Here is a 13,846-nt window from a genome sequence, read left to right as displayed (position 1 = left end):
TAGTATGGGGAAAGGTTTTATGATATAATGTAACCAAAGAACATTTTTATGAAATTGTTAGCTCGAAAATCATTTAAGGGGCCTCGACCAAAAATATTGCTATAATTTCTTTTCACTTCAGTGTAAACGTGTACAGGGAAGAGATAATAAGAGTACTGAGCTCTAGGAAAAATGAGTTGCTCAAAGAACATTTCTGTTTTTACAGGTAAAATTAAAAGCATGTTTCGGCTGGGAATATTTGTGCTGGTCCTGCTGGCTTTCTCAGTATCAGGTAACTTTAGTTTGACCACAATTGGAGATTCTTTCACAAGACACAACACACACCTATTGTAAAATAAAACACGTCAGACAAATATATATGGACTATCTGTATGTTTTCGTGAAGTGTAAATAAGTTTCACTTGCATTTCAATTTTTTAGCTATGTTAGCCTTTTAGATTGTCAGCAATATTGACATTTTTATTGGATTAGCTGTGATTCCAAAACATGTGTTTTTTTCCAAAACAGTTCTGTGGCTGCCATAAGCAAAAACCCCGGAAAAACGTCATTTTGAAATGTTTATATTTAGCACGGTAAATAAAATTTGATGACAACATAAATAACACTGAAATTTCATATACGGTTGATGATTCACACAATTCTATGAAACAAATTCACTGCAAGAATGTTTTAGTGCGATTGGCTGGGCGCCGCTTGGTGTCCGTAGTTATCTGGTATAGGCTCCAGCACCCCCCGCGACTCTCGTAAGGAGGTTCAGAAAAATGAATAACCGTAAGAGCTGATGTTGTCCACTAGAAATGTTTAATATAGAGATTTCTCCATAGAGACAGTCACAATGAGGATTATTGGAGGTCATGAAGTCGTGCCGTACTCCATCAAGTATCAAGCATCTGTTCAGTATAAAACCGTGCTGAAGAAATGGATGCATTACTGTGGGGGAATGCTTATTCACCCCCAGTGGGTGTTGTCTGCCGCTCACTGTTGGCGCCAGTAAGTACTGACTAATGATAGTGGTAGATTGAGAATTTTAAATTGGTCACCAGTACACAATTGACAAAAAATGAAATCCACTGTATCATGCTATGACTATATGATGTGAAATCGCTTGTTTTTTGTGTGTGTGTGGTCTCATGGACCAGTGAAATGAGAGTCCTGCTCAGTGAGGACAATCTTTCCAGAACAGAAGGATTTGAACAGAACCTTACGGTTTCGAAGACGTATGTCCACAAGTTTAGCTACAAGACATTTGATAATGACATAATGCTAATAAAGGTAAGTATACCTTATTATACTGTACAATGTAAGGCCTGTTCCGAATCATAATGGTCCAACTCTGTGAATGTTCTAGCTAAGCAAACCTGCAAAGCTGAACGTAAATGTTCAACCAGTCAAGCTGCCAGACCCAAATAGCCCTGAGCCTACCAAGGGCCACGTATGCCGAGTGAGTGGCTGGGGTGTCATGTCACCATATAGCTTTGTCCTTTCCCAAACTTTGCGGGCGGTGGATGTGAAGATCTTGGCTTCCTGTTCGTACTACTATTATTGGCTCCAAATAACTCCAAACATGCTGTGCGCTGGATCTCAAATGGGAGGAAAGGATTCATGCCAGGTAAAGGAAAATGTATTTTCAAATACAGGCTTTTAGAAATGTCATGTCCTTTCATTCCAAATCAACAAATTTACTCCAGTAAAGTTGTTCACAGAACAGTAAAAAGTATTTGGTTATTTGGATCATTTGTTTTATGGGGAAAATATTTTTAAAATGCCCCAAAGGCCTATTGGCTTGCACATATTCTCTTCCAAAAATGGAAGGGTTCCTTTGCCTACCATATTACATACACAAAAACATGCATTTTGGAGAAAATATATTTGTTTTGCTAGTGAATTTATTCTTAGTGAATCATGTCTAAGTAATGGTGATGGTCTGTTCCAGGGTGACTCAGGTGGTCCCCTGACCTGTGACGGCATCCTAGAGGGCATCGTTTCCTGGGGTATAAGCTGTGCCAACCCATACTTTCCAGGAGTCTACACTAAAGTGAGGAATTATGTGTCTTGGATCAACAATATTATTAAAAAGGATATATAAAACTGTAATTCAAAGGCTGTTGCATTGACCCAAGTGAATTTTGTCAAATGCAGGGTGCACAATAAAACTTGAGGCATGTTTCAGGATGTATAGAATTTCATTTATTGAAATGGAATACAGCTAAGGATTGACAAAAATATTTGAACTATTTAACCTTAATTCTTAGCAAAAATACTTTTAATACTCCTCTCCTTCTCCCTCTTCGTCACCATCGATGGAATCAACTCCGACTTCTTCATAATCCTTTTCCAGTGCAGCCATGTCTTCCCTAGCCTCAGAAAACTCACCCTCTTCCATGCCCTCACCCACATACCAGTGGACAAATGCACGCTTGGCATACATCAGATCAAACTTGTGGTCAAGTCGAGCCCAGGCCTCTGCAACAGCAGTGGTGTTACTCAACATGCACACAGCCCTCTGCACCTTGGCAAGGTCTCCACCAGGAACTACCGTAGGTGGTTGGTAGTTGATGCCGACTTTGAAACCGGTGGGGCACCAATCCACAAACTGGATGGACCGCTTGGTTTTGATGGTAGCAATGGCGGCATTGACATCCTTGGGAACCACGTCGCCACGGTACAAAAGGCAGCATGCCATATATTTGCCGTGACGAGGGTCGCACTTTACCATCTGATTGGCTGGCTCGAAGCAGGCGTTGGTGATTTCTGACACCGACAACTGTTCGTGATATGCTTTCTCAGCTGAAATGACTGGGGCATAAGTAGCTAGAGGAAAATGGATTCGAGGGTATGGTACCAAGTTGGTTTGAAACTCCGTCAGATCGACGTTAAGGGCACCATCGAAACGAAGGGAAGCCGTGATGGAGGAGACAATCTGACTGATAAGCCTGTTGAGGTTGGTGTAGGAAGGCCGCTCAATGTCAAGGTTCCTTCGACAAATATCATAAATGGCCTCATTATCAACCATGAAGGCACAGTCGGAGTGCTCCAGGGTGGTGTGGGTGGTCAGGATGGCGTTGTAGGGCTCCACCACAGCTGTAGACACCTGGGGAGCTGGGTAAATGGAGAACTCCAGCTTGGACTTCTTGCCGTAGTCAACAGAGAGGCGCTCCATAAGGAGCGAAGTGAATCCAGAGCCAGTGCCACCTCCGAAACTGTGGAACACCAGGAAACCCTGAAGACCTGTGCACTGGTCCGCCTGACCACAAAAGAGAAGATCCATGTATAAATATGCAGGTAAATAACAAGTAAATGTGTATATCCATATCCATTCAAGTAAATAATAGAATACACATTCATATGGAATAAGTCCCGTTGATGTCAAGCATCTTCTGGTGCGCCCTGTAGCCACTAGGGGGCAGTATTATACATTGATAATGTACAATGAAAGTTTTAATCGTCAGTAAACTATAGATTTATCTTCTCTACATCTTCTACAATGCCAGTTTAAACGGTGATAGCAATCAAAACACTGTCTAAACTTGTATGGTTTGTTTTATTTCACTTATAAATAAATGAAGCAAGTATTTGGGCTACCAATAAACTTTACCAATTTGCGGATCCTATCCAGCACCAGATCAATGATCTCCTTGCCAATGGTGTAGTGTCCACGGGCATAATTGTTGGCAGCATCCTCTTTGCCTGTGATCAGCTGCTCAGGGTGGAACAACTGGCGGTACGTCCCAGTACGCACCTCATCTAAATTTGTGAGAATGCGAGTTTACAAAACAAGAAATAGCCATCATTTATACTATGTATAAAGAAGTTACCAATAACGGTGGGCTCCAGGTCCACAAAAACAGCCCTAGGGACGTGTTTTCCAGCACCCGTCTCACTGAAAAAGGTGTTGAAGGAATCATCTCCACCCCCAATTGTCTTGTCACTTGGCATCTGCCCATCTGGCTGAATACCATGCTCCAAGCAATAGAGTTCCCAGCAGGCATTACCAATCTGGACGCCTGCCTGACCAACGTGGACAGAGATACACTCACGCTGTGGAATGAGAAAAGATATAGAAACAACATGAATTATTAGAACATATATTTGCTTCTTGTTTCACTATATCATTACTTTGTGGAGTTTTCCTTTCGCGTCGTGCTAGAGTGGTCTGTTGGGGATTACTGCAGCTCTTAATCCGTGTTAGTTTCTTCCGGGTATTCTGGTTTCCTCCCACATACCAAAAAACATGGATTGTAGGCTGATTGAATTTTGACTAAGTTGCCCATAGGTATGAGTAGCAGTGTGCATGGTTATCCATCTACTTGTTCCCAGCACCCCCACGACCATAATGAGGATGAAGCAGTTCAAATAATTAGTATTTTTCCCCATCGCATTTAATGCACATTAAATGTTGATTGGAACTGGTCTTATTAGTGGTTAATACTGAAATAATAAAAAGGTAATATGTGCATTTAATCGGTATCCAACAAGGGCCTCACTTGGCTAACGGTTCATTTTAATGTTGCAGTGTGCTCTCACTGCCACAAGGCCACATGCTCACTAAAGGTGACCTGAAATTCTGTTAGTGATGACAATGATATCCGAAAATTGTGTTGGTATAACTAAAAAAAAAGTACGCGCGGGTTAAACCACCACATTAAAATCCGAAAATGAATGAGTTTGCCGGCGCCATTATGAAATAACACTTTCCCGCCTGATGGAGACAATGCAGAAAAACTTGAATTGTTACCAAATGAAACAAAGACCCACATTTTCATGCAGATAGTAATACTCTGCAAAAAACGGAATATACTTACCATGTTGTCTGGTTGGATATATTTATAAGGAGATAAAGCAAATCTGTTGTGAGTAAAACACGCCGGCGCTTCTTAAGTCTCTGTCGAGTCCGATTGAGCAGGATTGGCTACGTCACTTAACTCCGCCCTCTGTTCCGCAGTTTTAAAATGAAAAACTTTATTGAGAGAGTACGGCCGAACAACAATCGAAGCTGGCCGAATTTACTTAATAGTCTCACTGAAAAAGACGATGTTCAAAAACAAAAAACAATAGTATCAAGCTGAGCCTGAGTCTTCGCCGAAAATTCAGCAAGCAGATGCAATAAATATGCACGATTTGTCAATAGTCAGTCATGCGTCTGCGTTCGGGTTTTTATATGGTTTGCACATGAAGCGTTGACTTTTAAACTCTTGTCAAAAGAGCACGAATGAAACACGTGCAGTGCTTACACACCTTTTATACAAAGTTCTCGGAAAGGCTCAGCGGGGTTAAGTTTCAGTGCCTCTATAGTTTGAGCAACAGGAAGACGTGGAGTTTGAGCCACAGTAAACGTAGACTTGGAGAAACGGAATACGTAAAACCATGTTCAGAGCTCTGAGGAGTCGTCTTTCTCTGATTTCAACTACTTCACGCAAATTCTCGCCACCGTTTCAATGGCCGTCGGTCGTTGCTGCGTCAGATTCTCCGGTTTCCAGAAGAACCATCAAGAGAAAATACTCCGGGAAACATTTCAATGTCCCCCCCAGTGCCGAGTTTTTTGCGCGGGTCAGTGGAATCCCCACAATGGCCAAACTTCCTTACCAGGAATCGACAGACGGGCTCGATGCAGCTTTTATTGGAGTCCCGATTGATACTGGAACTTCCAACCGACCCGGGGCGAGGTAGTTGTTTATTGTGTGTTCGTTCTTTTTTATTTTCTTCCTAATATTATTTAGGTTTAGAATTATGGCGCATGCCAGTGATTACGTAATTGATTAGACATTACACGTAAGTGCGTACGAATACACCTACCTAGTTGTGCATATCTTCACGATAAACAATGGCAACAATGTGAGTAATTGGAAGGAATATACTTTTTCTGATTTTTTTTTTAGTTTGTAATTCTGTTTGTGATTACACTAGATTCAATGAATAATGAAACAGCGCTCCCTGGCGTTATGCATTCTTTTTTTTACATTAGCGTATTCATTAATATGGAATATAATTACGCGACTACACACCAGAGTTACCTGAAATAATCAAATACTGTGACATTTTTAATTATTTTAGTTACAGCGGTCACTCCTGTGGACAGCGATTCAAAAATATGAATGATATAAGTTTTTAAACCATTTATAAGGTTAGAGTGACTTTCTGCTAATTAAACAAATCGGGAAATTATAATGTCATGCTCTTTCAATCACTGTATTTTTCATATATTGTTTTACACGTTGTTGGCTGGGACAGGCTCCTGTGACCCACGTGAGGGCAAGTGAATAGTAATAAATGTATATAATTAGTACAATGTAATTAAAAGCTGCATTTTATACAATGGAATTATATCATAAAAAATATATACAGGGTAAAAGAACCACCCTAAATAAAGTAAATATTTTTTCATAGTATTTGATTCATTGCATTCTATTGACAGCAGTGGATTTTCAATTCATTTATACGGGAAGGATGGACGTGCATGCTCATTTTTAATGCCAACAACACAATGCTGAATTCTTCCAGCTCATTTTACATATAAAATGAATTGGACGTCTTGCACTGCCAATGGAAACCAAGGTTAATATTAATATACTAATTGTCAGTGGGCCTTAATAGTTTGTTTTTGTTGTAGAATTGTGTGCATGATTAATTTTAGTCTGGTGAACTGGTTGCAAATGTTGCCATTAAAATCCACATTTCTGGTACTGTTCATTCGGTTTGGGGTCTTCACCTTAGTCTAGCTGGCAATCACTCAGTACCATACTTGTATAACAATCACATTTGCCATCAGTAGTTATGAAAAAGAGAACTATCCCTATTCTGTCATTAGTATGTTCAGATAATCAGGCAATGATGCATTGTGACTTGGGTATAAAAACAAGTTTGTAATTCATCCAGTTAGTAAAATGGTCAAATGTACAAAAAAAACTATTTACAGGTTTTAAGGGGCCTGCATTGAAGCTTATCATAATGCTGGACTTACAATAATAGGTGTTCTTTATTTTTTCTTAACAAGAACATTTTGGAAAAACACTAATCATAATGTTCCTGTCACCACTTTAGGTTTGGTCCGAGGCAGATCAGAGTGGAATCGGCCCTACTTCGGGCGTATAACAGCGGTACCAGAGCAGCTCCTTACGAGTCTTTAGTGGTCGCTGACATTGGGGATGTCAATGTCAACGTATATGACCTTAAGGACACATGCAGGCGTATCAGGGAGAGTTATAGAAAGGTGCTAGCTTCTGGCTGCATCCCTCTAACAATGGGTAAGTGCATTTAACTCATTGGCTGCTTTAGCAGACTTTCAAGTGAATGAACAGAGCCCTCCCAGTTAATGGGGATTTGACGTCTTACTGGTGACTTATTCTTTGAAATTCACCACAGGATGATAAAACTGCCAAGAAACATGAAAATGTGATGACATCATTCCTGTGTAAACATCACCTGAATTTTACAAATCGGTTCAGAATTGTAACTCAGCAGAAAAGTGACATGAATTTACTTATGGATCTCTCACCCATGCTGGGTCTTTTTTTGTTGATGATTACATGGAACAATATCTACTTGTTTTATCCTAAAGAAGAGTGTAAAATTGTTGACGTTTTAATGCAGAAATCAATGTATTGAGCCTGAACAGTTTCATATGTTCATAGGTGGAGATCACACAATTTCATATCCCATCCTGCAAGCTGTGAAGGAAAAGTAAGTATACTGCAGAAGGTCCATGTTTTTTATTTTTATTTTGATCTTTAATTATCCTCACTTTTGAAAATAATGACCAGCTCAACACAAATTGTAGATTAAAACCTAAAGTACTATGCTTCGATGAGCAGAAATTCAAAAAAAGATGTCATTTATGGTTAACATTTAGTTTTTATTTTTATTTTGGAACATTCATTAAGCAAGGGGTCTTCATTGAGGAATATGAGAGAAGAGTAAACATAAATATTGCATGGGTCAGAAGACTCAATTTCAAGCTTTTGAATTCTGTCATTTTCGTCACTTACTGGGGCAGTCAGTTGCTGCCTACTATGGCACCAGGAGACAACAATCCGCACTCACAATCATATTGCCACCAACGGGAATAAAGCCCCCATGACTGTCACTGAAGTCAGGCAAGTGAAGCTCTACAACAGCGGTCCCCAACCACCGGTTGGCGGACCGGTACTGGTCACTAGTTGCCAGTCTCATACAGTAATCCCTCAATTATTGCTGTTAATGTAGGCCAGAAATGGCAGCGATAAATGAAAAACCACAAAGTAGGGTCACTCCTATTTAAAAAAATAATGTATATATTCTTCAATGCTGTGTCCTAGTAGTAAGCGGAAGTCCGCTTGTGAATTTCAGTGTAGATTTTCATATTTTTATATACTTACAAAAATAATGTTGTCAGGTTTAGAACCATATACATTCAATAACTTCGGATCAGAGGTAGCACACGCAGAGTCGGCTTGATGAGGTTTTCAAAGACTTCAGCTGAAGGAGGGATCGGGAGGAGCCAGCGCTTGGAGATGAGTCCATCTCCTTGCCTGACCAGTTCCAATCCCTACCTACCTCCAACAGAGTAGCCCCTTTTATTAACAAAGGGTCATGTGACCTAGGTACAAACTTAAGGCGGGACGAAGTGACACAAAGAAATGGGCGTGTCTTAGTAAAGGACGTGCCCCTAACTCATAGGTGTTATGAAGGAAACTTACCACTAGTCTCTGCAAAATTCTATCCAAGTGACTATACAGCATAAAAGTATAAAGAATACATTCTATACTTCACAAATGTAATTAACAAAAAGTTTCCCCCAGAAAAAAGCCATTATAGTGGAAGCCGCAATAATTGAGGGATTACTGTTTTACTGATATCAATCTCGCCCTCCTACTTGAAATGAGAAATTTTGTTTTAATAATAATAATAATAAATAATTGTTATCATGTTTGGGACTTGTTTTTTTTTTGCCATCGTGGATGTTGTTCATGCACTATTGAATACTTCATAGTTTATATATAAATATTTACACAACTTTGACCAGAATTACAATGTTGTAATGAAATATAAGTTTTTCAATGGCAAATTAACAAAGTTGGGAAAAACATTTCAACTGAGGATGACCAGCATCTCAAAAAGTTTCAGTTCAAACTGAGGTTCCTCTGAACACTAATAATTAATTGCTCATTGTATAAACGCCAGATATGGACCGGTGGGTCTGATCCACGTGGACGCTCACGCGGACACCAGTGATGTGGTCTTGGGGGAAAAGATTGGCCATGGGACTCCGTTCAGGCGATGTGTCGAGGAGGGCCTGCTGGACTGCAAGCGAGTGGTGCAGATCGGCCTCAGAGGTTCAGGCTACTCTGCTGACTCGTACGAGTGGAGCCGGGCACAGGTCCTCTGCTCCATTTGGTTTATCATGACATTTCGCAGCAACATTATTAAGTACACAGAACATCAAAACCATGGTTCATGTAAATCTTACTAACCTGGTATTTACCACTACATTACATTTATAAAGTCATGAGTTAGTGGTAGCCTATCACGGGTTTGGAAACCATAGGTTCCGGGGCCGCGTGCTGTTCTTTAGCGCTGCCTCAGTGACTCCCCTGAGCTTTAAAAAAAATCAATGCACTGCAGGGAAAAACATTTAATCATGAGACACTTTGATAGTAGGCTAATATACTAGATATGTACAACATGTGTTGCCTTGATTATAAGGCTTTTTTTTTTAATTTAGTGGCTCCAGACATGTTTTTTTTTCATCCAATTTGGCCCTTTCAACATTTTGGGTTATCGTCCCGTCGTCATAATGAGTACTGTGAACTTATTGGATGCACTTTTTAACAAGTTGCTTTATGGTGCATTTTTTCCTAGACAATATAACACATATTGGTTTGCAATTAGCTCAGCTGGTTCTTACAGTTACACTAATAATATCAAAAGTCACTTGAGCTATCATAAGGAGATGTTTTGAAATTCTTCAAACATAGTAGTAACAGTTTGGCTTATTCAGCACAGTAATGCATAATATAATGTTTTAATATTGGCTGGTGCTACTATTATGTATGTATTACATGTATAAAGATGGGCTGAGCTGACATGAATTACATTTACAACAATGAGTGATCAAGTTTACCAATCTTAGGAAGTATTGTTCATTACTGAGTTTAAAAGACTGTTTATGTTGTACCCGTGATTTTCTTCCACGGGGTGGTAGTAGTATTTCGCCTTTAAAAGACGGGTGAAATAATCAGACAGGCTCTTTGTTGTATTTCCAAAACCAACTTCTAGTTATATCAAAGCAATTCACACAAAACATAATATACAATAACACTCAAATATATACATAGTAACATATTAACAACCCGTTATAATCCAAAGCAATGTACTTGCTGCATAAACGATTATAACTTATGAGTATTGTACTTGTTACCTTTTTTTCCGGCCGTCATATACTGCATAACTATTATGCTACTGTTATAACGGCGACCGAAAGTAGCCTGCTGTAGACAATGCACCCGAGACGCGCACATTCGCGCACACACATAAAAAAAAGTAAACAACCCACGGTCGAAGGTAGCTCGCTTCAAACAATACCCGAGACTCGCACATTTACTCGCACACATGAAAAAGTAAATAACCAGCGGCCGAAGGTAGCTTGCTGTAAACAATACCCGAGACTCGCACATTTACGCGCACACATAAAGAAGTAAACAAGCATCACCAAGCATTACGTTCTCTCTCACATGCTACTATTGCCTCCTGCACATCTCACACTCAGTCGTTATACAAAACAAAGCAACATACCTTTAAAAGACGGGTGAAATAATCAGACAGGCTCTTTGTTGTATTTCCAAAACCAACTTAGATAAATGTCTGAATAGCCCGTTATTATACCCTACCAAGGTCTATGACCATTGGTTAGTCATTACGTCATCGCCCCTTGTTTAACGCATGCTAGCGGCATGAGTCCCCTTTCAACTTAACACCTGCACTCATGTCTAACATCAACTACTTAACCCTGTCACACTAGCGGCATGAGTCCCTTTTTAACTTAACACCTGCACTCATGTACAACATCAATTACTTCACCCTGTCACATTTACAGTCCATGTGATTAGCTTTTGCGCTGTCCAGGGTGTATCCTTGCCTTCCGTTCAAAGTCAGCTGGGATACAATAGGGTTCAGTTTATCCATGACCCTGAAAAATATAGGGGAAAAAAGAAATGGATGGAAGGATAAAAGGAATGTTATGAATAATTTTGGTTTGAATTCAGGTAAACCATTATCATTTGGCACATATATTGGGAAAGATGTCAATAAATGGACGGTTAAAAGGAATGCTATGAATGCTGCTGGATTGAATACAGTCTGGTAAATCATTACCAATTCTCACAGATCTTGCCCAAGATGTCAAACATGGGCTAGTTATCTTGCCTTTGTTGTATAGTGTCATTTTTTTGTTAAGTAGACCTTGAAAATGAGGATGCATCTTAAGAAAAATAATTAAAACAAACTAATTCGGGTTGCATGTTCTCTCAGGACCTGTGTGGGATTCATGGTTTAAAGAGTAATTGAAATGTTTTAGCCAAAAGGTATTTAAGCAGTGCTTTTGAGATTCACCTGGAACCGATGGGTATATTCTTTGAAAATACTTCAATTGTTTCATTTTGCAGGGATTTCGGGTGGTGCAAGCAGAGGAATGCTGGTTCAAATCAATGGCACCTTTAATGAATGAGGTCAGGGGTCAAATAGGTAGTGGCCCTGTATACCTCAGTTTTGACATTGATGCCCTTGACCCGGGGTTTGCCCCTGGAACAGGGACACCAGAGATTGCTGGGCTAACTCCAATTCAGGTACGCCTGGATTTAATCCTTCACTATTCCTCACATCAAACAACAACAAACATGTTTTCATGCAAATTTCATTAAGGGTGTTGAGATTATTCGAGGTTGCCGTGGATTAAGCCTCGTGGGATGTGATCTAGTTGAAGTGTCTCCACCTTATGACACAACAGGTATGTTACACAACAGGTATGTTATAGACCTCATTTTTCAAATCTTGTGAAAATTAACACTGCTTTTGTTTTTCCACGTTAGGAAACACTTCCCTGACAGGTGCTAACCTCCTGTTTGAAATGTTGTGCGTACTGCCAAATGTTAAGTACTACTGATTCTTTTCAACAAACTGTTGGATATTTTATCCTTTTGACAAATTAGGGCTTTCGGGGCAGACAATTGTAATTTAGATTTTGGTTGTAAGCAGAATTTGCATCTGTTAATTAAATAATTTGATCTATCTGGAGTTCTTTCAAAATAATGTGATAACAAAAAACTAAAACTATGGGTTTGTAATATCTGTTGGGTTCATGTAAACAAACAGGAAAAACAGAAATATGCCAACACCAAATTTTGCCGATATTCCTCCAAATGTCATAAATAAAGCTCAGATTTGTTGTCTGTTACATTATTCTGGAGTGTATTCAACTGTAAAAGGTGAACCCAAGCACAAATATGTTATTGGATTGGATTGGATAACTTTGTCACTTCATTTATCTTAACTTAACTTGTGCTTCCTGCAGCTTTTCCCTAGCTTCCCAAATTTCACGTGATCAAAGCAGATTATAATCAAGCTCCTTGCAAAAGATTAAAATCTTGCGTAAAGTTGGCCTTTTTTTTACTGCACAATTATCTATAGTTGACTTAAAGACTGCCTTTTATGGCCATCATTGAAATTTTGTTTTTTTAATGCCAATTATAGGGCATGTTTTGACAGTGTGACAGGTGTGAACCTGCTCCCATTGTGGTTCTTTTTTTAGCAAGTTTGTATGAAAATACAGCTATTTACCTGGTGCTTTGCACAGGGAAAAAAACAGGCTTAAACCTCCGTTCTCAGTGAAACAACTTTTGGGTTTTAGCACAAAATGTGGCACTCTGGGATGAATTGGGGTCACTTATTATCTATTGAGCTGCAATACAGCAAGTGCAGTCTCTGTTTCATTGTTACTCATTTTTTTTGCAATTGTATTTCCTAAATTACCTTAAACCAATGTAAATTAAATTTCAGTTATGTAATGTAAGGATATTGGTCTTAATTGAAAAGATATGATCATGTAACTAGTGATGGCATGCGATAATCATGATCCAGATTTTAATCACCTCGCAGCACTAATATAAAACCTTCAGAATTCAGTTATCATAAAGGCTTTAGATAAAGAACAAAGTTTCTTGTGGGAAACATGTCTTCTAAATCTAGAGATAAATTGTAAATTAAGTGTCATGATTCTTTTTTTCCTTCATTATATATTTTTTCAGGCCTTAAATTGGCAATTGAAAGATCTGGTTAACAGACGAGCACATCTTACTAAATGGTAACATACAACAAATAATTCCAACCAGCTCTTCGATATATCCTAAACTGTGCATTCTCCAAATGTTTCGTTTCCAACTTTTAGTGGCTCCTTTAATGTGGGTAATTACAATCTCATGAAAGGGACACTGTCCTTCAAAACAAGGTTTCGTTGTAATTTTGGTGCCTATTTTTCCCTCCGCTGGAGGGCGCTGGGTACAGGAATATTGATTAAAAGTGAGCGCTTCGATTTTTAAAAATATTAGGAGCCATGCAGCCTATATTTGTTCTTTTGGTTCATTATTCTTCATGTCCATTTGATGGAGTTCAGATTTACATAGTGATTTAAGCACTTCCCCTCGCTGTTGTGAGCATGTATATATTGAGAAATTATGTTAGGATGATTTTTATTATTCTCCCCCAGTCTTGCTATATATTTTTTTGCTACTGTCTACATGCAGCTCCTTGGATTACTTTATCGATCAACCATCAAGCCACTATCCCTGCTATCTCCTCATTTCTGTAGGTAACACCAAGG

The 13,846-nt window shown here is 39.2% G+C and overlaps 3 protein-coding genes across 3 annotated transcripts; 2 read left to right on the top strand and 1 right to left on the bottom strand.

The window, feature by feature from the left end:
* Positions 1 to 219: 219 nt before the first annotated feature.
* LOC144193392 (trypsin-3) lies at positions 220 to 2,086 on the top strand. The gene is made up of 5 exons (XM_077712294.1): positions 220 to 271; positions 825 to 990; positions 1,140 to 1,272; positions 1,349 to 1,609; positions 1,934 to 2,086. The coding sequence occupies exons 1-5, from the start codon at positions 220 to 222 to the stop codon at positions 2,084 to 2,086; spliced, it is 765 nt and encodes a 254-aa protein (XP_077568420.1).
* A 78-nt stretch (positions 2,087 to 2,164) lies between these two features.
* On the bottom strand, positions 2,165 to 5,140 carry LOC144196135 (tubulin alpha chain-like). Its single transcript, XM_077716136.1, has 4 exons — positions 4,803 to 5,140; positions 3,816 to 4,038; positions 3,596 to 3,744; positions 2,165 to 3,244 (listed from the first exon to the last, which is right to left on the bottom strand). Exons 1-4 carry the CDS (start codon positions 4,803 to 4,805, stop codon positions 2,264 to 2,266), a joined length of 1,356 nt encoding a protein of 451 aa, XP_077572262.1. The 5' UTR covers positions 4,806 to 5,140; the 3' UTR covers positions 2,165 to 2,263.
* agmat (agmatinase (putative)) lies at positions 5,056 to 12,623 on the top strand. Its single transcript, XM_077716137.1, has 7 exons — positions 5,056 to 5,663; positions 7,039 to 7,241; positions 7,629 to 7,677; positions 9,157 to 9,352; positions 11,637 to 11,816; positions 11,893 to 11,977; positions 12,060 to 12,623. The coding sequence occupies exons 1-7, from the start codon at positions 5,365 to 5,367 to the stop codon at positions 12,131 to 12,133; spliced, it is 1,086 nt and encodes a 361-aa protein (XP_077572263.1). The 5' UTR covers positions 5,056 to 5,364; the 3' UTR covers positions 12,134 to 12,623.
* The last annotated feature ends 1,223 nt before the right edge of the window (positions 12,624 to 13,846 follow it).

This window comes from Stigmatopora nigra, chromosome 1 (assembly GCF_051989575.1).
Source record: "Stigmatopora nigra isolate UIUO_SnigA chromosome 1, RoL_Snig_1.1, whole genome shotgun sequence".
NCBI classification, from domain to species: Eukaryota; Metazoa; Chordata; class Actinopteri; order Syngnathiformes; family Syngnathidae; genus Stigmatopora; species Stigmatopora nigra.
This window is presented reverse-complemented; position numbering and strand designations above follow the sequence as displayed.